The sequence below is a fragment of the Colletotrichum phormii genome (assembly GCF_030913505.1).
Source record: "Colletotrichum phormii strain CBS 102054 chromosome Unknown BDP81scaffold_3, whole genome shotgun sequence".
Classification (NCBI taxonomy): Eukaryota; Fungi; Ascomycota; class Sordariomycetes; order Glomerellales; family Glomerellaceae; genus Colletotrichum; species Colletotrichum phormii.
This window is the reverse complement of record NW_026851445.1, coordinates 1,264,845-1,288,464: the sequence shown is the minus strand read 5'-3', so window position 1 is coordinate 1,288,464 and position 23,620 is coordinate 1,264,845. Positions and strand designations below refer to the sequence as shown.

Sequence of the window (23,620 nt, the reverse complement as noted above, 5' to 3'; positions counted from 1 at the left end):
ACATCGAATTTCTGTTGACACTCGGGAATTCTCCTGCTCTGAAATAGGAAACAACACGGAGCCACCAATTTGACCGCACCGGTTACCAGAGGCGACTGCGAAACCGGTGGGTTTACGTGACACATCGTTTTGTTGACGAGAGCTTAGTTGAAGCTGCTCTTCGGGCACAAACATAGGCTGCCAGCATACGTGTCAATTGCGCAGTCGTGGCCGCGGCTAGGTTTCCCAAATCAACTGTGATGTTAGAAACCAGTGAACCATCTGCGGTGGGTTCAGAGACGACGTTGCGGGCATGAACATACAAAAAGTCAAGCCCAGCAAAAAAAAAACAGCCGACCCCCAAGGAGCATCTGATTGGTATGCTGCGAGTGGGACTATGCTTTTGGGTGGGACTTCCTTGCTTGCATTCTGGGGTATGTGCGAAGTTTCCAGGTGGTTGGGACGAATTGATCGTCCGTATCCGCGTTCGCTACCTTGAATCCATGGCCTCGTTGATACACAATTAGGCTTCTTTGACGGAGAACACGAATCTTGCCACTGCCAGCGACAAGCAGCCCAAGGAAGTCGCTAATGCAGAACAAAGAGACACAAAGACCCATGGAATTTTGGCTTAATTGGCGACAAACGTGGTGTGCTGATTGACGCATCAATCACCCGTTGGCATTTCATCGGCGTTGGCCACGCGCGTGCCCGTATAAACGGACTGAACCCTGGGGCGCCTCGCCGTAGAAGAATCCGGAATCACACGGGGGTTGTCGCCGGTGCTGCTGAGGCCGCTCTCCCCGGAAGACAGCCCAGCAAGACCGCCAGATTTTTGCTGCTAGGACACACTTAGACTAGCCGGCTGGTGGCCTCAGTTCTGCCTCTTGATTATTGCGTGCCTTGCGAAGGACTTCTGAACATCTACTCCACCCGTAGCGTGAAGAGGATGGAAGAGTATGAACGGCTGATCGCATCGAAACCGCGGGTGACCCCACCTGCTTCTGGATCGGCATCTTACAAGATCAATGCTGGCTGGTTGGTTCTTGCGTTCGTGGAACAGGCATGCGACACATAACGGCATGTGAGGCAGGCAGCCGACGGCGAAGGAGGTCATGCGAAGCAAGTGCAGTCGATTCGTCACATCGCTGAGTAAGGAATCAATGGCCGGGTGGGTGCAACACTGCAGACCAGAGGCGAGGTCAGAGGCCGACTCCGAAATGCAGCAAAAGCGTCTCAAAGACGCTTGGATGCTTGAGGTGCCCGCTTCGATAAGAATGCAGCAGCTGCAGTGCAATCTGCACTCTTCGGGTCCAAGGGAGGATTGAGACAATGGTGTGATAGCGTCAGATGCCAGTGCTACTTCACTGCATCGTCAGCTAGCCGGGCGCTCGGTTCGTCGAAGAGCAACGACTCTCCTGTGGACCTGTAGTCAGTAGTCTGTAGAGAGGTGGGCTTGCAGGTGCCTAGGTACCTAGGGCATGACTTCTGGCTTCCATTCACGCGGGAGAGTCGGAGGCGGCAGCGGTGACCACGCTCGGGTGGAATGAAACAGTTCTCGGGTTGGCTGAAATGGTTCATTGTCGCAGTGTTTGCTTTTCTCATTCCCCTGTGGTGGCTTGAGCCTTGAACCCGATCTGGTTTGGAGGGTTCCTCGGCTCGTGGCCGGTCATCACGGTTGTCGTCGTCTTGATTTTCACGAGCTAGCGCAGAGGCGATCGATGCCGCGGAGGGTGGTGAGCAACGTCGATATGGCCATGCTTCCCCGCCCGCTACACGAGGATGATAGCGGGGTCGAGTGAGAGAGCGACCAAAAAGAGACCAATTGATCAGATGCAGCCGATAGCGACGGCAATGCGTTAGCCAGGAACGCCGGATAGAGCACCACGCCCTTTGGTCTTCAACTAAAGGTCGTCCGTATGCTTCTGTCAGGTTCGGCAATGTTGAGCTGAGGTGGGCTTGTTGGTGGGATGAAGGAGACATCTTGAGGCGGGACAAAGCTAGGGCCTCCGCTCTCTTCTCTAGAGGTTGCCTGCGGCATGTACGCATACGGATAGTGTGGGTGGCGTGTGATATCAATACTATTGATGGCGGCGGCGGCGATAGCTATGGAGCAAGAAGTACTCTATACCCGGCTGACGTTGGCTGGCAGCACGAATCGGCCGAAGTATATGACGAGTGGAGGGGTGATGGGGCGATCTGAAGAGTCGGATGGGCCAGGCGATAAACGGAGCCCATTCCTTCGGACAATTGCTGGTCTTGGGTTGCAGAAGCCACTACATCTACTGCAGCAAACCGGGCCCCTCAAAGTGAAAGGACGACTGTGCCGGTGGGTGCGCAGTTGGAGCTTGGAACATGCGGTTTGTTTGATGTTGGAGCGGGAGGTCGTGGTACGGAGTACGCATGGGACGGTAGTATTGTTGTTGGGGTCGAAACTCGAAAGACGTTGATGATTGAGAATCAGAGACTGGAAGAGAGAGAGGCCGAGAGACAACGGAGAGACATGGAAAATAAAACCCCAACGCCCATTGGAGAGACACGAGGCAAAAGACGTGGAATGGGCAATAAAAAGCCATTTTGTGGCTGCTGTCGATGGTATGCGCCAAAATGGGGGGCAACTTCCTTTTTTCCCCTTCTGCTAAGACGTGTGTTTTCTTTTCCCATCTTTTGAGGCAAGAACCAGTGAGCCACCACCATCTGAGACAAGATTCAGAAGGCAAGCGCCAGGTACGGAATACAACACGTGAGGCACGGCATCTACGTCCCGATTTTGAATGTCTCAAGGTGTCTTTTTTTCTTTCTCTTTCTCTCCCTGTCTATTTGCACAGATTGACTTCAAAACAAATACGTATCAAGATGCACTCTATCTATCCATCTCTTCTCAGGCAGCGGCTTACACGCATACAGGTATTACAGACCATAACCTGAGTTTCCACCGACTCAGGTAGTCACGGTAGTACACACCATAGTTCGCCCAAAGCATGGATCAGGCTGCATGTCAAGGCGAGTCAAGAGTCAAGATGAGTGGGATCGCCAACGCCAACAGCGTCCGTGTGCCTGCTTGCGCCCAGACCCTTTTTCTTTCCTTTTTCCTTGCCTGCATGTCTTGGATTGGAGGTGCATTTGCTGCACGCTCTGGGCAACGGACGACGGACGGGCGAATGGGACAATCAGGGTCGAAGAAGGGGTCTGTTGAAGGGTAACGGAGTTGCTACGAAGTTGCGGACGCCGACTGGGGCTCAGGCTCGCAACGAAATGACAAGGTTTCATCTCAATATGCTTTGGGAGGAGAAGTTTCTCTCCCTGCGCTTACTCTTTACCCCAAGCGTGCCAGGAAACCCTCTCGATGGCCTCACCCAATGGGGCCGGCGATGCGGGTAAAGGCGCTTTGGATTGAAGACACTGGCGCTTCAAGCGTAGCGGCCATGCAGCCCGAGCAAACCAGGCAAGCCTGGAAGGACTACCTAGCTAGTCATGTCTTTGAGCGTACTTGATCGGGGACGTTGGTTAGATTGGCGTTAGGGTGTCTTTTTCCTTTCTTTCTCGTTGTTTCTCAACTTTACTGTGGCGGCGGCGGATTAGCGGGCGGCTGCCATGCTTGCTTCCTCTTCAATGTTCTTTATCAAAAAAATTTCCTCCCTTGGTTTCACTAGCCTGAATCATGTCTCTGTCTCTTCCATCTTCTTCAGGTCGCGATCTGCATGTTGATTCGAGTCGCTGAGGCCGAGTCTAAAGTGATGCGTGATGGGTACTTGATTCCTGCTCGGGATGTAGTGCGTGCTTGCCGAGAGGTTCCGGGCTGCTGCTTGCACGTTTCTATACAATCCGCTATATCGCCCCCAAACTCGGTCAAGCACTGCATTTTTTTCTTCCCCTCACATCTCGAAGTAAGTGGGAGGAAGCAACTTAGTCGCACTAGTCTGGGTGCCAGACGTGGACGGTGTTGTCATCCTTCAATGCAAGCACTTTGCTGTCAGTCCCGTTGTAGCCAAGTTCGCTAAGCGTCCACGGCCGCAAGGTCAGGCTGCAGACCTTGGCGCTACCGGCAAGTGAAGGATGCTCGCTCGAGCTGCAGCGCTGATGACATCCCCCGGCCAAGGTAGGTACCTGACGCAGTACTTTCTGTCCCAGTCACAGTCCCGCGTACAGATACCGGTACCTCATCGTCAACGTGGATACGTTTGTCGTGGGCTGCACTAATTCGTGTAGTGACGGATACAGGATACCTACAGTCCGGTCAGGTTGCGAATACCTCAGTTGAGAGTTTGGCTCCGCCTCAGGTTGACGTACCCCGGGACATGTGCACGCCTGAAAGGTGTAAAGCATGCGCTGAATCAATCGGGCCAGACTTTGGGGCCAATTGCTCACCCAATTTTCTCCTCGCCTTGCCTGATTCGAGTTCACCCACGCATGCCACCCACGATGTAGTATTGATGTAGGTACCTTACTTGATGAGGTAGACCGTATCCGTAACAGGTACCAACATGGCAACATCTACAGTTGTGAATCGTGTGAAAAACACGTGTGGTCACCCTTACCTCAAAGACTTCACCTTTTGCATCCCGCCATCTTCCCGCTCTGCCGTAGAGGTCCCCCCCCCCCCCCTGACCCCGGTCTCAGTCATCGCATCATCTTGTCTGCGCACGAGGCAACACCTAATTACTCAACGCGCAGGGCAATTCTGTAAGGTTACCGGGTTACTAAGTACAGTTTGACAGTGGAGGTACCCGACCTTGTCAAACTTACAGCACCCTCAATGTCCCGGGCTTGCCTGGCTGAGTTCATCTAGGTAGTGGCCCAGTCTGGCTGAGAATGAGAACCTGAGCTGCCCGATCTCATTACGGATACTCGCCTCACTCTAGCGTACTGAGTATGTATTCGTAGTAACGCCATTTCTCATAATGTTGTGAAGCGCGTCTCTCGCCTCCACCGGGCGCTTTCTTCGGAATCCTGACGGCACCGGGTCTGCCGTTCGTTCAACTGGTTCAAGACTCATCAAAGCCTATGAACCGCCAGGTCTTGGTTCTGGTTTTAGTACTTGGTCTGGTGTAAAAATAATAATAAAATGCTGGTCCTGGATCCGAGCGAGCCATGGCCCATCTGGCCCGGCGTCGTCAACGAACAAGGGTGGACAGGGATCATTCGTCTCTTGTCATCCTCGTCGCCCACGTCACCTGCGCGCAACCACTTTCAGACCTTTCCTTTTTCCCTCTCGCCAGTCTCTCTCCCAACTTTCTCAAGGCCTCTCCCGTCCCCTCCCTTGTCGGCAAACCACGCCCCTCTCAAGGACCCAAGCAGCAAAATTCCGCCCACCCCGTCTGCAACCACACACACCCACTGCTCCCCGCTTGGCCCGTAACCTATACTATTCCCACACACCCACGACACCCCCCCCCCCCCCCCCCCTCCCCTTCCCACCTCAAGTTCCCGCTGCATTTTGGGTGGTGAACCGTGAGCCTGCCGCTGCTACAAACTGTATGCTATCCGCTGTCGCTCCTGCGCTGCACCTTGCCAAAAATCGCTGCTTCGCCCGGCCTTTCGCAAAGTGGAGGAGGCTGAGTTGACCCCAGAGGACCTGGACTGATCCTGTCTAACAAAGCCAAATTCCTCCCCCAATCTCTCATCTGCTTTTATTTCCTGCTTCTTCAACTTCTTCCCATACCGGCGGGATCTAGTCAGAGAGCTGGAGTTTCTCGGTGTTTGTGAATGAGCAACACCGCAGAATACCTCGACGCATGTCGCTGCGTTCGTACCCCCGTCTTCATCCGCGAACGGGGACAGGAAGACATCACCAACGCCCATAATAAGCCCACCACCATTCTCACCATTCTGGGCCAAGAACCATGCAACGAGTTTCGAGCTTTCTCCCATCCTGGGAAGCCAGGAGGAGGACCAGCAACGCCAGCACTACGAGCAACGGCCGAAGCAGTGTGGTCACCGCAAGCAGTATCAAATCTCCTCTCGACAAGGTCTTTCGCTGGTCCAGCAAGCCTCCCGCGCCGCTTACCACCAACGCCCTCGTCTCAGCGACAACGTCACGAATTGGTCGGGAGGCTTTCTGGCCGGCTACTCTCGACGGTGAATGCGAGCGCGCAGCTCGCATATTAAAGTCATTTTGCTGTAAGTATACCTCGGCAAGAACTACAATGTTGCTAAAGCTCGACCGCATCATCCCGCGATTCCTCACTAACACCACTGTGCTCGTTTAGCCGACGGTTTCCTCGCACCTTTGGACGAACAACCAAGTAGCGACGCCAACGCCGAACCGAAAACCCCAGCACGGATTTTCAAGAAGATTCCCCCACGTATCCTACAAAATGCAGCAGGCATCGCCATCTTCACTTGCATGCGATCTGGCCTGTGGATGACCGGATCAGGCGGTTCAGGCATCCTTATTGCTCGCAAAGCTGACGGCACCTGGTCGCCACCTTCGGGCATCCTTCTCCACACGCCTTCATTAAGCTTTATCATGGGCATTGACATTTACGACTGTGTCCTGGTAATCAACAACATTGCCGCTCTCGAATCATTAATAACTAAACCGACTCTCACATTGGGCGAGGATATTGGCCTGACTGCTGGACCGCTGGTTCCGCTGGAATCCACGGAAGTCGACAGCCGGTGGAAGGACCTCGACAACACCGTTTTGACATATATGAAGGCGAGGGGACAGACTCAGACCGTCAACCTGAATGGCTGTATCCTGACGGAAAGAGCCAACGAGAATGAGAGGTTTTACGGTGGCAACGTAACAGCGATGGACGTGGTTGCAGGCAATGTGTCGAGGCACGTGGAGGAGACACGCCCTCTGTTCGAAGTCATTAAGGAGGCGGAAGGAAGGATCGATGCCGACCAAGCCATCTTGAGAAAGCTTTCGGCATTGCCAGCACCGGGAGACGCCATGATCGAAACGCCCCGGAGCTCGCCAGCATCACCCAAGACTCCTTTCGGCATTCCCAACACCGAGGACCCTGATCCTTTCGGTGTCTTGGCTCTGGAGATGGCAGGACTAGAGATCCGAGAGGCTGGCACACGCCTCCGACCCACGAGCAACCAATTCGAATTCCACCCTGTTCCCTCCAGCCCAGCATTTTCGAAGTTCAGGCAGAGCGGTGAAACCTTTACTACGACGAAGAGTAACCGAGGCAGCCTAATGTCTACCAAGACCAGCCGCACCAAAATGTCTGAGGCTTGGACACAGTCAAACCCGACCGGGACCCCGTTCACCTCGCCTAGCCAGAGCCAGAGCCAGAGCGAAGACGGCGCTTCCATTAACAGCCTCCCTGTTCTCAAGGAGCCGGAGGAGGAGGAGGAGCCTGAGGAGGTTGACTACACCAAGATTGACTTCACCCCGTTGAGGCAAATCAGCGGAAGCCACTCGATCGAGGGAACTGTCATGACTGACAGCGACGACCACCTGCGCACCGATGTCAGCACTATGGATGACGCCGCTACTAAGGCTTCCAGCATCTACACGAAAGACGATGCCAGCATAATTTCCAGAAACGACGAGGAGCAGGAGGATACCCGGAACGATGAGCCAGACGCCGATGCCGATGACGAGGAGGATGAGGAGGAAGACGAGGACTTTGAAGAGCCTGTCATCTTCGAGGTGGCAGCCGTCCAGCCCGCTGCAGTCGTCATGGCTGCTCCCATCCACGCCAAGGGCGCTTTGGTTACCATCCCCAAGAGGATTCCCCCGCCTCTCCCTGCCAGAAGCCCTATGAGAACCTCTCGTGCTAGCAAGAGTGATATTGGTGATGTCAGCCACCTTCACAGCCCTATGCAGGCCTCTTTCACTCTCTCGCCGAGACAGTCCATCGATTCATCCTCGATCCGAAGCGGAATGGACAACATTCCGTCGATCCAAGAGACGGCCCCGGACGTTTCCGAAGAGGAGAAGATGAAGAAGACAGACTCTGTTGTGACCGAGAAGCAACACACAGAGTATGTGTCTGCCCTTCAAACCCCTACAATCATGGAACCTGAGCAGGCGACGCCCATGGCACCTGGAGCCTTCCCGGATGAGGGAGATTTCATGAACCCCATGGGTACACCCCTGAGGGAAACTACAAGCTTCGAGTCGCGACACGCCACTCCCCAGACAGTCAATGTCGCATGATACCATTCATTTTCTTTTTGTTTATTTCTAGTCTTTTCAGCGACACAGGCGCCACGGCACCTTTTGGGGACCCTTCAGGTGTCCCATTCATCACTCAAGATGTGTGTACCAGGCGTTTGGGACATTTTGGGACTGGCATCCTCGGTTAAGGATACCAAACAGTTTATACATAATGACCAACTTTATGACAGGCAAAAGGCGTTCATGGATGTACAGATCAGAGTGGCCGGGAAAAGAAGGCACCAACAACACCATACCATGGGGAAGATCAGACACAGCAGTGTACTTGAGGGTCACTGAGGTCATCAGAATTGGAGACCGGATTGTGTGTAGATATCGGGCGATGCTTTGCAGCCTACAAGGTGCTGTGAAAGAACTCAATGGAGCTGGACTGCTATAAAAGGGGTGTCCTTGGTCACCTAGCGCAGATAGCCTAGTCTTGGACTTATTGCCTAAAGATAATGAACAATCATTCAGAACAACCTGATGAGCCGTGAAGCCAGATCTCACATCAAGACTATGAAGTCACATGTTCACACACGCCTTACCTTGCGTACGAAGGTGAAGTCGGCACAGCTCGAGGTCAAGGGTTGGGTGCCTTTCTCCGCCTTGTGTGGTCCGTCTAGGCAGTGGTTTTCTCAATGCCCCCCTCTAACCCCGATCTCTTTCCTTTCAAAACTCCAAGATTTGCGGAATTCTCATCAACCTCTTTCTCCTCAAGCACAAACACCACAAGTCCAACACATTTCATCATGAGATTCAGCTCACACACCAGTGTGGGATGTGCCTGCAATGGTTGCAAGGCTCGGAGAAACAATGATGCGATGCCTATGGCACGGACCATCTTGGGGACCTTCAATCCAGCCAATTCCAGCTTTGGCTGGGGCAGTGGCAGCCCAGGTGCCAACAGCAGCAGCAGCAACAGCGATAGCGACTCTGAGCACGTCGCCAATTCTTACGCGACTCGACTTCGTCCGCGTCCTCGCCCGCCCACGATCCCCGTTACGCCCACGAAGACTCCGAGAAAAGGCGCTGCCAAAACCCCGCGCACGCCAGGAAACCTCGCGCACAACGACAACTTGACGGACACTCCCAGCGGTGCTTAGAAAGCTTCGCGCGCCGGCAAAATGTCGACCCAGACGGGCAAGTTCCGCGAGGACCAGGTCCTCATCATCTGTCCCGGCAGCAAGACCACCATGGCCCAGCTGGGATGCGGCGAGCTTACCCCGCCCGTCCACCGTATCCCGACACGCATGTTCAAGGACGCCGAGACGGACGAGTGGCGGCCCTTCCACACCTTCAAGCGCAAGAAGGCCAATGCTAACGTCGCGCTTGCCATCGATGGCCCGCGGACCGACGATGATGAGTACGAGTGGGTTGAGGATACCGACTCAGATGAAGGCGCTGTCTACCCCATGCAAGGTATGGTTCTCCGGTTACTAATGCAGTATTTCACGTCTGGGGTGCTAATTGGTGTCCTATTCCAGGCGGTCGCATCATTAACATGGAGGCGTTCCTGGCGTTCCTCGATCATGTTCACAGCATGCTCACCACCACCTACCACAATACCCCAATCATGCTCATGGCCTCGCCTCAATGGTGCCGCCCCGATACCGAGACGATCGCGCGCTACATCTTCGAAAAGACTCGCACTCCTTCCCTCTGCATGATCCACAGCGGTATCGCAACCCAGTACGGCCTCAAGTGGCCCAGTCTCACCGTGGTGGACATTGGTTACGAGAAGGTCGACGTCACATGTATACACGACGGCCGTGTGGTTAATCATGGAGAGCTCGGTTCCCCGACCCCGGAGCGCTTCATCTCGGGCGGAGACATGTTCACGCGCAAGCTCCTTGAGAAGCTCAAGGACAAGGACTTCAAGTACGACATGGCGGAGCAGCTGAAGAAGAGCCACATCTGTGAGGTGCTGCCATATGCGCCAAACAGCTCTATCCTCATGGACCTCCCCACAGCTCAGACGGCAGGAGCTCCTCCCAGCGCACTCATTACCGAGGCGGCTCCTTCCGCCGCGCCGACTGCGCAACCGGTCGTCCCTGCCGCCGAGGAGGACATTGAGGAGAAGGCGGCTGAGGAGGGTGTTCTCGATGTGGCGTCCATTGTCACGAGCGGAAATGCGCGCGAGTTCCTCGCCAAGAAGGAGAAGGAGAAGCAAAAGGGTGGCAGGAAGGCCAAGGCTACCCAGGAAGCCGAGGCTGCGAAGCCAGTTCGTCTGCCCAACTCCAAGAGAACTCACAACACCTTCCACTTCGAAGAGGTCGTGATGGAGGAGGTTCAGCCGCCCAAGTCAGAGACCAAGGAGGAGCCCAAGAAGGAAGAGGCAGGAAATGCGACCGAGTCCAAGGACGTTGAGATGACGGATGGCACCAAGCCCGCCGACGTCACAGCTCCTACGACCACCGAGGGCGACGTCAAGCCCGCAGAGTCTTCGGCTCCTGCAGCGCCGACAGGTGCTGCAGTTCCAGCTGCTGCCCCAGTCACTGCCCCCGAAACGAATGGTACAAACGGCCATTCCGCCACGATCCCTGCAGAGGCTACCACCAACGGTACCCCTCAGATGCAAGCCAAGCGCATCCGTCGCGACATTGAGGTCGGCCTCGAGCGCTTCACCTTTGCTGACCGTGGCGAGATCGACCGCATCGTGACCACAATCTACCGCACTGTTCAAGGCATCGACGATATGTACATGCGTCCTCCGTGCTGGGACAACCTCGTCTTCGTCGGCAATGGCGCACGTCTCCGCGGTCTGAAGGACAACATTGTCCAGACACTGCTGGCCCGCCACCTCATCTCCCCCAGCACGGCTACAATGTTCACCTCTGAACTGCCGTCCAACATCGCGACCCCCACCGGTACCGGCGCGCAGACTCCTACGGGCTCTTTCACAGGTGCCCCGCACCAGCTCCCTGCCAACGCTGCCGCCGGCTCCTCAGGCGTTAACCCCCTGCTTCAGGCCGCGACCACAGCTTCCGCTCAGAACCAGGGCACTCCGGGTCCTAGTGGCGACGCGGGTCCCAACGGCACTCACTCCGTCGCGGGCCATCATTTCCACAGCCAGACGCCCACTAGCATCAAGCTGGCGACGCTGCCCACCTACCTCAGCGAGTGGAACAAGAACGGCTTCGAGGAGGCCATGTTCCTGGGAGCGCAGGTTGCCGCGCGCATCGCCTTCTGCCAGCACAACCTCGATATGGCCGGTCTCGAGGCTCAGCGTCAAGCTAGCCTGAGCAGAGTCGACTACAAGTATGTTTCCTCTCCGTTGCCTTCACTGCCCGTTTCATTGTAGCCTTGGACTCTTTTACTAACATCTCCGCAGTGAGCTTGGCCCCAAGGGTATCCGCACTCACTCCATGCTCAAGTAGTTCCAAGCTTTTGGCCCGCGCGAAGTCGGGGACGACTGGGTTCTTGTTTCATCAAGTCCTTCAGGGGGGGTTGGATTACCTTCCTGGACGACTACGGCGGCAACAGCGCAGGCATGGGAATTATATCTGGTTGTGACATTGACAGTCTCAAAGGTCATTGTTCACTGTTTTACTGTGGCAAGGCTGCACACATTGTGTTCTGGAGTTTTAGGGACATATCAAAAAACCTCGGGGTGTGAGGCGTGGGGGATGCTTTTTTATTGCGTTTTCTTGTTGCTTGATAATGAAGAAGTGGAACGGATACCAGCAGAGAGAGTGAGAGAGATTTGTGGTCTCGGGATGGACATGGCTGCGAGCGAGCCTGCGAAGATCTCCTTTTGGCCCCTCGTCTAGGATTTTCTCTCGTCTGTGATATGACGAGTTTGGCAGCCCAACCTGTATGATACTCGGGAAAGGATAGGTATAGAATCCTTCAGACTTTGCAAGTGTTCTTTTGCGGTGTGCTGGATTCTTCCTCTAAGCGCGTGTCGTACTGCGAGGCTGGCCTTTGTGTCAAGGTCTCGTTGATTCCGGTTCCTGATGGGGAGAGGGGGGTGGCTCTGTCTCCGGTGACGTTTGCTCGTGTGTCGTATAAGATTCTTGCTGGTTCAAAGGGTAGAAGATGGGTCCAGGCGTGGTGGTGGCGGGGCGTAGGTATATAAGGCCCAAAAGTTCAACACGAACAGAGAGGAATAAGATGTTTTCACCTCTGGGAGTAAAGCACCCGCCTGAAGAGTGTCTAGTGGTTAAGTGCTCCCCGTAGTAGGCTGGCGTCTGATTACACTATTTGCAATGGCCATTTGGAAATCTCGTGGGTTCGACATCATATTTGAAGCACTGATTTTTTCTTTGCCTCCATGCGCTGCTGTCTGTCCCTCCCTTATCGATATATGAAGGGAGATGGGAATAGTTAGATTTGTACTCCATTTTCCCTTTTCGTGCGTATGAAGCTAGTCAGAGTCTCGTGCTCATTTCTCGCGGTCGAAGGTGAGGATATTTGGTTCCGGAATTTGGCGGTGAATATATTTCTATGTTGGGTACCGTCTCCGTCAAGATTGACTTGCTGAGCCCCGAGTCTCATCTCGTCGTGCTGACAAGTGGAGTTCCAATGGGCATATAGGGGGTATCTATGAGACTCGCTTGAAAAGACACAGACGCGGGAGTAGACGCATTAGTATATAGAAGGCTTCTGTTATATGGAGAGCTCTTTGGGTAGGTTCATGACTTTTAAGAGGTCTCAGTTTTATGTTAAGGAGCATTCTCAGAGCCAATTCCTTTGCCGTCGGAGTGGATGTACGTAGTTAGGAGGGCGTTTACACAACATCTGTTTACTTTCTTGTTTGTAGCAGAGGTCTGCGAGTGGGTGTTCTTTGGGGTTTCTATTCGTGTTTCGATGTTCTTTCTGAGTTTGGATCAACTGGGCTGTCAAGGTGTGTAGATGTGCTCGCCAACTGGTAGAGGGGCCTAGTCCCTGGATACGTAGCTTTCCCTGGTTCAGGTCGAGTCTCTGGGCGGGTGGGGCTCGTCTTTTAGAATATTGGCAACGTCTTTTGCGTCTCGAGCTATCTTGATGAAGGTGTTTCTCCTTCAGGGCCAGGGTAGTTTAGAGGGATAGAGGAAACTCCACGGCAACGGCTCGCGTGTCTTGTGAGGGTAGTCTCACGGGTTACTGTGAGAAAAAGTCGAAGAGGAGTATACGAAACCAACCGGGTTGGGTATATGCCATGTGAGTTGGGTAGATACCCCGCCCATGAGTGACTGAATGGATTCTCGGAATTATCGCGATACGAAAATGTCTCTTCCGAGGTGATTGTAATTGGTTCTTTGAGAATATGTAGCGTTTGGGATATCTATAACGACCGTTCGGAATCGAGACAAGCCCAGCGACGGGGAAAGGAAAGAAGGTGCGCCTGTGCTTCTTGACTTCCTACGTGCTGTTGACGATGTATCTCATGTTTGCTTGGGCTTATTCGGATTCCCCAGTGACTTGCTTGCACGGCGATTGACTGGGAAGAAGAGACCAAAGTTGGAGTCTGTCGAAGCCCTGAGAGGCTTTCGTTGTGCGTTTATCAGTACGTCTCCATGGTCATGATGGGCCCTGCGAGACGAAGTGAAGACGAAGTTCAAGACGAGCTTTTATACAAAGCTTGATCGTATCCCCTGTGGCAACGGTTGACGGGTAGTTAGAGACACACAAAGTAGCGCTCGGGATCCACGACGTCCTGTCGTTGATGTGGATGGACTGATATGCGGGAACAAGATATCAACCACGCTTATAACAAAATGCGGAAATGACGAGGTTACCTGTTCAATCTCACTATGTCTTGCTGTCTCTCTCTCAGTTTCTTATATTCAGATGTGTAAGACGAACAACACTATTACTCAGATGATCAGTGTATGCGAGACTATCTAGAGGAATTGAAGTATAGTCAACGCCGAGCGAGACCGACTTTGTGAAGAAAGCAGCGTCAACGATTGCCAAAAGACTGGAGGCCAACCAACAAGAAGCAAACGCGACCACTGCATGAAAATTGCATCACTATTCTATTGCAGGGCACGAGCAACTTGCGAGGCTCGTGATCAGCTCACTCTCATGTTCGATGTGGTTGGTCACGTGGGTGCTTGAGACTGCGATAGAGGGAGTTGATGTCCATGTTGCAGGTGGAATTATGTACGAGATGTACTCAACCGCCGCTCCTTTGCGGCAATAAAGCCCGCGTCGAGGCTATTCTCGTGGCTGAATCTCTTGGTAGATACTAGGAACAGCTGCTTAGAAGTCACGTTCTCATGATGTGAAGTTATGCTTGACCAACACTTCTTGTGACCGCGTTGGCGAGCCATTTACTTCTGCTCCGTGCACGTGGTTGCGATTCTCATCATCTTTGACCTTACAATGAATCCAGGAACTCAGCAGTTGAGAGGATACTCGGACTCCTCCTTACCGTGCTGTGTATATGAGAAGATGCTTTACAAACCCAATATAATAGCCGCTCTTGCTCGACCATCAGTTCTATCCCGCCTCTGCTAAACATGGTTTCACACACCGAGAAGAGAACATAAATCTTCTCGTCACTTCAGATCTAGCTCCATGTCAAGGTAGGATAGCTCTCTAGGTAGGCTCGGCCTTTTCTAGATGATCCCGAGTTAGCTCTTCAAGCCGTGTAGCCTCCATAGCTGCTTCAGTCGAGATAGTGTAACAACTCAAACATACAACCACAACCTTCAAAACCATCTGAGTGATTAATCACGGAACAAGTAACAAAACAAGGCTAGATATGTATTCGTGCTTCCTCGTCAAATTTCGAGGCCAGAATTGCCACCTCAAGGACTATTACTTTCATCGACTCGTATAGAGGATCTCTCTACATGTATGTTGTTTCCCAGACATCATACCACGCATGCAACAAAGAGCTTTTGGATGACTACTTACCGAGGAGAGTAGGCCTTCAGCATAAAATCCCGCCAACCTGTTAGTTAATTGGCCAGTCTCATCCTCGACGTCTCCATAGCGTAGCCTTGCCCAGAGCCTATGCCACCAAGTCTTCCAAGACCAAGCCTCTAGAGTTATTTAAATCCACATGGATCGCGCCATGGAGGAAAGCGAAGTGCTTCCGCCAAAAATCCCCATCTACGCCGTAATGCGCTAGCACCTTACAAAAAGTGAGAACAGAGCCGCGGCGAAAGCAAGGTCCATCTCTAGGTCTGGTTGACGCCTGAGTCCGTCGGGAAGCCAGAGCGGCCGTTCTCGTGGTTCTGACGCACCTTGAACATATTAAGGCGCCTCCAGAGAGGACGACCCCATATTCTTGTCTTGTCAAACACTTATGGGAAAGATAGAGGTGAATAGATTCACGCTGTCAAGAGGTCTTGGCCGCTATCCTCTTCACCAGAGGCCTCGCAGCCCCTCACTCATGCCTTTTTCACGGACTCCAGGCCTGCCATTCTAGTCTAGGCAGAGAAGCAAACGATATATGGCTCGAGTAGAGATACTGGAACCAAAATAGAGCGAGCAATCGAGACATTATCATCCCGTCTGATCCTACACGAGAGCCTCTTGGGTCCTGTCAAGCTAAACCGACCAAACCCAACAAACCTCAGCCTCGTGACCTTCTCACCAGCAACCCAAAACAACTCCATACCGAAACTGGACCCCCCAAGCCAAGACAAAAACGCACATCCTCCATGATACCCATCAGATCACCAAGCAAATCTCCATCAGAAAGTCCACATTCCCTTCCCGTCCCTCCACGGTCCACCACCAGAAAATCCTCCCGCGCCGGCGCGCGCGCGCTTGCCCCCCCTTTGAGTCCACAAACAGAACAAACTTTCGCGACCCAAAAAGCCCACAAAGATCAAACCCACCTCCGCAAAAAGAGAACCACACAAATCCAGATCTCAAGACGGATCTGACACGTTCGAACAGGAACGGCCGGTTGGCCCAATGGCAAGGCGTCTGACTACGACTCTTTTTTCATAGCATTTCGTGCGGCTCTGCTGTACGAGGGAACATGTGGGAGAAGTGAAACGGTATCAGGAGATTCTGGGTTCGACCCCCAGGCTGGTCAATGATCTTTTGTTTATCAATTTTCATTTATATATAACTTAGTTATATAACGTTATAACTATATATATATACGTCTGTCTGTCTTCACTTTTGCTGTCACTCCTGTATTAGATTTAACGAAATTGTTCTTCCTCTCTTGTACACCCGCCACCCTCCTCTCTCTCTCTCTCTATCGAGAATCACCCCCCCCTCGTTGCTTCTGCACAAACTCATCGTTACCTCGTCACCCGCCAGACTCTGAATTTGCTTCCCAAGACTGTTACGTTACTGTGTCCTTTCTCTCTCTCATTCATAGAAGTCACGAGAATCAGAGGGGGAAAAAAAAAGGCGCGTTGCAGAATTTTCACCAGCATTACACTTACCCCTCTTTTCCCCTACCCCCAACCAGAAGCGGTGGGCGGGCACGTCCCGATGCTTCTAGTCACGCGGTCCATTTCGAGGATGAGGTAAGGTGAGGAGGTCACGATCGTGAGCCACACACCCCTATCGAGAGAGACCTAGTTCACACAGCAAAAAACAACAACAACGAGACGGCGGTCAAGGGCTTGGGTCGACCGTCGGGTCACTCGACTCGAGAAGGGGGTTGGGTTGGGCGATGAACAGATATACACATACACAGTTACACACTGTGAATGCCAAGTCCGTATATCCGTAATTCCACGAGAGAGAATCTGCCTCCAGTCACAGTGTGTCTGTCCCTCACAATCCAGGGCGATAGAGTCCAAAGTGTCCAGCAGATATGGGGTATTCCGGTGATAGAAGAACCTTCGGCTTGCAAAGGCAGTATTTAGATGTCGATATCACGATTCACACGCACAGGTTAACACACTATCATCGTACCCACCGTCAATTCTGCATGTTAGCTCAAAGCCGTCGAGGACTCGAGTCACAAACACGCAAGCTCATCTCCCACAAAAGCTTCCCTGAGTCTCAACGCAAGTACCAAATTTCCGACCAAATAAGCGTTTCGAGACTCAAAAAATGACCACCTATAGTCCATCTCGTCTCGTCTCGTCTCGTCTCTCGCTGTACCCGAGATAATCCAAAATTCCCCAAGAACCCGTTCGTCGTCTCGAACATTCGCGCACACCCCCCACCTCTTCGTGACCCCGTGACCGTGCTCTGCTCTGCTCGACTTTCGAGTCCTTCTCTCCGCTCCGGTTCATTCCCTTGCTTGAGCCTTGCCCCCCCCATTCTTTCTTCGCGCGGCAGAACACCCCCGAGACATCACCCAAGGGGCCGCGCGAAAACCCACAAAAACGCGGTCCGTCATGCAAGAAACAAGCCTCAACAATGGCAGGGGAAAAACATCAGACACAGGCACACACAGTTAGTTCACTCGGTAATCGCAAAGAGAGACTCACAATCCAGTACGTGAGTCTCCGTACTCCGTACACCAGGCAGACTGCCAGAGTGCCAAAGAACCACAAAATACCTCGCATGCGGCATTCCAGAACCTCAGTATCCCAGGCTTCTAGCAGCAAAAAAAAGTGTGCCCATTTGCAATGAAAGCCGAAGAGCCTCCAGTCTTCCACAAAACCTTGTCAAGTGGCGACCGCTCTCTCACCTACCCACCGATTTCCATCAACCCCGGGGTCTCGGTTCGAAGGAATCAAGAGAGAGCAAAGGGGGGCAACAACCACCTGTGGTGGCCCCCCGTCGAAGAGGAACAACAGGCTCGCACGTTGACCTGGGGCATCTCGAATGAGGTCGGGGAATCGGCAACTGTGGTCAACGCGAGAAGTCATCTCGTCGTCCGATATCCGTATGGACCACCTCTTCCCCTTCAGTCTCCTCCCCCGGGATGTCCACAATGCAGGTGCCAGGTGCTGTGTTTTTTGGTCTTCTCATCCGGCTTGTGCCCGGTACGCGGCATGTGCGGGTCTCGAAATCATATAGCGCAACATAGCCTCGCCTCTAGAACATTGGAAACGCTCGATCGAAGCTCTAGCCTCTGCTTGACATCTCCACGAGTCCACGTTGTCAAAAAAAATAAAAAAATAAAATCTACGAATACCACTGTGCACCGTAGTAAGGGGACGAAACTGGTCGTGGCGAGCGCTAGCAACGCTCATGCGGCGGAAACAGCGGATAGCAGCAACACTGAGCGCAACAAAACGCATCAGGAGACATCCTTACAGTATTACACATCACCGACGTGTGTACGGTGTAATAGGATGTAGTTCGTACGCGCTCTGCCCTCACCTTGGATCCCGAATTAGAAGTTCTGTTTCGAGGAGAGCCGCCGGACGTGCTGCCCTTGCTCCCCTAACCCTTACTAGGGCGGTGCGCGTCCTCGTCTTGCGCTCCTTGATGTGACAGAATAGGGGTTCTGTTTCGGCTAGAACAATTCATAGTCTTGTCTTTGCTGCATTCCCTCCCCCCAATCCGATCGCCAGGAGCCATTTGACGTGGTCAGTTGCCAGGTCATCGCGCGTATGTCGGTCGGGGAGTACCCGAAACAGTCATGCCATGGCAATGCTGCGCGTTGCTCGCAATATGCATCTAGACTACCAAGTGAACTGGGCCTCCCCTAAGTAGTCTTCATGTTACTCTCGTTCTTTGCGCAACGCGAGCTAGGTTGGCTGGGCTTCTCGACAGTAGTTTGAAGAATGCCAGAGTTTATAGACACTGTGAAAGTCTGAAGGCGACTAAAATCTTTGTCAAGTAATGGCGGCCAATCTCGCATACGGGCATTGCGACCGGAGCTCATCTCCCAACTCATAGACACAGACTATCTTCTGGCCAAATGTCCGGTAGAATGTCGTCTCCGAGTCTGTCAAGGATGCTCATTCTTGGAGTTGCGCATTGATGGCTGCCGCAAGCGGAACCGCAATCGTCAACGACAACGAGAAGCGGAACGCGGAACGGGTGCGCTCGACCGCTGGCATCTGTACGAAGTAGTTCTCAAGTCTCAACCGTCCTTGAGCATCGTGATTGCTGCATAAAGTGCAGACTCTCAAGACCACCATTACTGCTTATGACGTCAATTTGACTTGACAAGTTGCAAGACCCTCTGGCGCATTTACTTGAGTCGTGAACTGTTGGCAAATGACGCAATTGCATCTTGAGATAGATAGGCGTATCCGTACTGCAACGCTGCCTCCAATCTCTTGCAGCCAAAAAAAAAAGTCAAAAAAAAGTCCGCAAGCCCTCCGCAACCCACGGGAGACCCACCCGGAAGAGCACCGCGTCGTTGAAAAAGATTGTGATACACGGCCGTGGGACCCGGGGTTGAGGCTGGTCAGGAGTCGTCCCTTCAAAGCCGTGAGATTGGCCGAAGTTGGCGAGATGAACTTGGCAAAAGCTCCATGATCGGCATCCGGCCGAGATGTCATATCGAAGCATGTTGAATCAGTCGGTCCTTTAACTCAAAGACTGTCGTCATACCCGGGCTTGACTGAATCGTGAACGGCTTCCGAGTTGCACATCCCGGACGTGAGGCGTCCTTCAAACCACGGACCGGAGATGCTGCCTGCCATTCAAAATGAGAATTTGATATTGCAGGAACATCCATCGTCGACGTTGTTACGATCCCCTTGCCTGCCGAAATAGAGAGACGCATGGCTCACCTCGCCGGCCGGATGGTTCACATCTGCACGGTGCCCAAAAGTTGCAACACGGAATACAGACAGGGCTTGCGAATTTGCCCTCAATCTCTCAGCCATCGCAGCCACAAATGAAACAAGCAAGGCTGGAGCTGGAGACAATGGCCCGAACGACAGACCAGACGAGCTGCATTCCCGACGCTTCTCGCGCCAGTTACTCGAAAAACAGGCCCCCCGACTGCCCCCCACTTGGATCCGGCAGAAGCCCTGCTTTTACAAGTCTGTCCCGGCGCAGGGCATAACTGCATTCTGCTCGCTGGCACAAACCCGAACCGATTCGCCTATACAGTACATATTCTGTAGGGGCGTCTTGGAGTGGTGTGTCACAGGGCAGCCCTACTCAGCTTCAGGCCTCAGCTTAGAGCTAACCGCGCCGAGAGAGTGGTGTGGCCACCCAGCGACGTGTGTCCCGTCAGATGCTTGCATAACTATTGTGTAACCGTACGTAACGAATTTTCGAGAAGGAATTGCCTCAACCTCCCATCGACGGTCGGGCATGGGTTCGCATACCGCTCCCACGTGGACTATCGTGGGTCTGCTGTTCGAGGTGGAGATTTGACGCGACCTTGTCATGGTTCGCCATGTCATCCAGAGCGACTGAGTGATTGTGAGCCTATGTATTCGTAAGGTCTGTCTCTGCTTCTTAGGTAGCGGCGGCGGCAGCAGCCACGGCGTGTTTCTCGGAAGAAGACGATAGGTTTGCGAAAGTTTGACCAGCGCTGACACTGCTGCGTTAGGGCGCGGTCAACGGGAACAAATGCTTCCATGCCAGCCGTGTTCGTAACGTCTTGGTCCAGCTGTCGCTGCAAAATGACTGGTTTCCGTATCCTTGCAATCTCGGGGATATTTCGACTTGTCGACTCAAGCGGCCTGGCGTCCCATTCGACTGCACTAGCAGCACTGTGCCAAATCTTGCAGGCAAAGACCCTGATTCGATGGAGCGATCCCAGGGTGCCGCCGTGCCGCCAACTCGCAAAGGCCTCGTGAGGGGTACCTGGAGCAGGAAACACTCCTCCTCGTGTCAAAACCTGACTAGCGAGTGAGAAACTTGGGATTCCCGGCCGGCACTTTTGTGTGTACGTACTTCCGCTGAGCGGAACTGGATGGACATGGGCTCACGGCCTTCCGAGCTGTCCTTCGGATACGAGCGAGTCAGAGCTTGATAGTGTGTGGTAGTTCCGTGACGGTGACTGAAGCCAACTCACGGATGGCTAGAATTCTCTTCGTTAGTGGATTGATAGAAGGGAAAACGTAACGGGCTGCTAGTGTAGTGTAGAACAAAAGGTCGGAAGCGACGCGATCTGTTGACGTAGTTATCCTTCATGACTCGTGTGAGGTAGGGGAAGAAGCCACCCTTGCTCGTCATCTTGCAAGACGTGCGCGCTGCGCATTCGATTCTCTAGTCTCGAAACCTGCCGGCCTCTCTGCGAATGGCGGTCAATGAGCGTACGGTATGTGACGGCGAATCCCGCCGTCCTGAAGTCCGACCAGGGCGTTGGGGCAGATACAATCAGATAACACCGCCGCGCGAGAACATCAGTCGCATCGAGCTTGTGCCGCACAGCAACAGGGTTCTCAGCTTAGGCCTGCGGCTGCCATCTCGACGCAAGGTGGGTGGTTGATGGTGGAGTCTTCAGGGGAACCGCAAAACAGCCTCAACTCTGTTGAAGCCACGCGGGAGACCAGACCAAAGCTCCACCAACAACGCGCTTGTTCTTCGAATGGAGGGTCCCGACTCCCTGATGAAGATGCTTGAGATCCCGCTGCTGATGATTCTCCAACTCCAAGACAGCCTCCTCCGGGAACACCAAAGGGACTAGGTTGCCAGAACCACATGCCCCGCAAAGAAGGCTAGACGACCGTCGTATCCCATCCACAGGCCAAAGCAATGGGTAGCAGGAGGCGGAGAATTCATGAATAGGTTCTTTGAACGTACTACTAAAAATCCGCTGTAAGCCGCAGGCGTGCACTGCTGTTCAAGCAGGTGGAAGAAATAAAACTCGCCTTGAGAGTGAGAGCAATTCTGGCAACCTTGAACTTGCGGCGCCTACACTTGCCAATGCTGGAAGGCCTTGGCCAGCAGGGCTTTTCTCTTTCTGACACGACAAAACGTTGGTAGCTGAATAAACGATGATGAGTTGATCCCCTCCATCAGACCGAGGCACTGACGCGAATCCCTGCCGAGATCGCCAGCCACAACTCAGCATCGGTTTACCTCACGAAGCAAACCCCGACTCGTCTTTCAGGGATCTGCCACAAGGAGATGCTCTGGTTTCGGTTCTCGTTCGCTGTGCGCGCAGTAGCACCTATCGCCTGATGGTACGCAATTTGCCCATCCCAATGTACTTGCAACATGCCCCAAGTCGTCGCAACTGGGATGTCTGTTGCAGTCCGGAAAGAGCCCGTCTTCACTCGACCATTTCTACCACCTGATCGTTGCAGTCAGTTTTGTCCCTCCCGCGCATTGAGAGAGTATTCGTTGCAACCTTGTTGGGGGCCGCGAATACAGCGTGGGACTCGTCGCACCGTGGCTTCGTCACACAAGATTAGCGGACATGAGTTCCCAATTTGATCGAGCTAGACCGTAATTAGTTACATTTGTCATCTCTCTCGGCCGATTGTAGGATGGCAATAAGCTTTGGTCGCCATATGCCAGCGGGAGAGAAGTGGTGCTTTTCGGAGCTAGCTGTGAGATGGTGGTCGATCGCGGACGCGAGATTTACACATGGCTGACAGCAGATTGCCCGCGGCCTGTATAAAGAGCCCTGACTCCATATTAGTATCCGTACCGGTACGGAGTAAAGACGGTAGGAAAAGACGATGGTGTCGGACGGAAGCCGCTTGACCGTGTTTGTAACTGTCGGATATCTCTCCGCTCCCAGCCTTCAAGCCAAGCCTCTTGCGAGTTCGTTCCTTTCACCTCCTTTGAACCTTGATGCCGGAACCAGGCCAAAGCACGACGTCCTGAAGTATCCCATGGCAAGCATGTCTCTCGATCGGGGGAAGTTCGGACACAAAAAAAAATCTCTGCACCCTCCCAGGGCTCATGATGCAAGCGTGGCGTGAGTGATTCGTCACTTTGGAATGGCTTGCAACAGAGTTTGGAACACATCAGGATTGGGAAAATTGCAGCGCCACCGTCTGATGTCAAGTTGTCGAAGTCGTACATCTTGACGATGGAATCTCGAGATATGGCCAAAGCTTCCAGATCCTGTGCTTCTAGAAGAGAATAATGGGGACTTGGAATACCGGCAAGAAGGGTTGAATGGGGCCGTGGACCCTCACTTCACTATGCTCGAGCGTCATCGTCCCACGATTCTCGAGCTGTCCAATGCGTCCCACGGTGTCCTTCGAAATGCGGCCAGCGACGCCACCAAGCATGGGGGTGTGAGGAGGGGTTGCTGTCAGGTAGCCGAATAAGAGTGAACTATGCCGAAGAGCCGGGTATAATCGAGCCGGGTATAATCTGCATACTGGCTGGTATGTCGCTACTTCTTGCGCTGGTTACCCAAGCTGGTCACCAGTTCAGCGAAGCCTCTAACTTTCCCAGGCGAAGGGTGTTAGCAAACCCCTTCAACCGTGCATTATAGATGGTGCTGATGATGCGGAATACTTCGTGCACGGGGAAGGACAGCGTCTCCGACTGCGGCCCCCAAGCCAGCGTCGTGTCGTTTGATGTTCAAAATTCGAATTGACGACCGCGTGATGTGGTGTCTGATAAAGTAACCCTCATAGGCCGAAGAGAGTCGGAGGGAAAGCAGGTTCAGGAATCAGGATTGCTCTTGGGTCCTGCAATTGTTTGGACTTCCCGTATCCCTGTAAATTGATGTAGTCGGAGTGGCTGGGGAAGCTTGCGTAGTGGATGTATTACGGTTGAATTGCACAGTACAAGTGAGCGAGCTTGCTCTCGAGGCAGCAGTCAGTACCA

At 53.3% G+C, this 23,620-nt stretch overlaps 3 protein-coding genes and 1 non-coding gene across 4 annotated transcripts; 3 read left to right on the top strand and 1 right to left on the bottom strand.

The window, feature by feature from the left end:
• Positions 1–1,217: 1,217 nt before the first annotated feature.
• BDP81DRAFT_128761 (uncharacterized protein) lies at positions 1,218–2,145 on the bottom strand. The gene has a single exon (XM_060581708.1). It carries the CDS (start codon positions 2,026–2,028, stop codon positions 1,339–1,341), a length of 690 nt encoding a protein of 229 aa, XP_060449769.1. The 5' UTR covers positions 2,029–2,145; the 3' UTR covers positions 1,218–1,338.
• A 3,677-nt stretch (positions 2,146–5,822) lies between these two features.
• On the top strand, positions 5,823–8,101 carry BDP81DRAFT_309915 (LAS seventeen-binding protein; the record flags this gene model as incomplete). The annotated part of the gene is made up of 2 exons (XM_060583582.1): positions 5,823–6,099; positions 6,189–8,101. The coding sequence occupies 2 exons, from the start codon at positions 5,823–5,825 to the stop codon at positions 8,099–8,101; spliced, it is 2,190 nt and encodes a 729-aa protein (XP_060449768.1).
• Positions 8,102–8,905: 804 nt separating this feature from the next.
• Positions 8,906–11,963, top strand: BDP81DRAFT_418201 (uncharacterized protein). Its single transcript, XM_060589683.1, has 3 exons — positions 8,906–9,523; positions 9,589–11,362; positions 11,436–11,963. The coding sequence occupies exons 1-3, from the start codon at positions 9,229–9,231 to the stop codon at positions 11,479–11,481; spliced, it is 2,115 nt and encodes a 704-aa protein (XP_060449767.1). The 5' UTR covers positions 8,906–9,228; the 3' UTR covers positions 11,482–11,963.
• Positions 11,964–15,947: 3,984 nt separating this feature from the next.
• Positions 15,948–16,085, top strand: BDP81DRAFT_t81. Its single transcript has one exon. It is a non-coding gene; the product is annotated as a tRNA-Arg (tRNA).
• Positions 16,086–23,620: the final 7,535 nt, after the last annotated feature.

Excerpts from the sequence above, each read along its gene's own strand:
- BDP81DRAFT_128761 (XM_060581708.1), bottom strand. The coding sequence starts at position 2,028 with ATGCGTACATGCCGCAGGCAACCTCTAGAGAAGAGAGCGGAGGCCCTA.
- BDP81DRAFT_418201 (XM_060589683.1), top strand. The coding sequence starts at position 9,229 with ATGTCGACCCAGACGGGCAAGTTCCGCGAGGACCAGGTCCTCATCATC. Across the intron at positions 9,524-9,588 it reads CGCTGTCTACCCCATGCAAG|GCGGTCGCATCATTAACATG; the intron begins GTATGGTTCTCC and ends GTCCTATTCCAG. Across the intron at positions 11,363-11,435 it reads CTGAGCAGAGTCGACTACAA|TGAGCTTGGCCCCAAGGGTA; the intron begins GTATGTTTCCTC and ends ACATCTCCGCAG.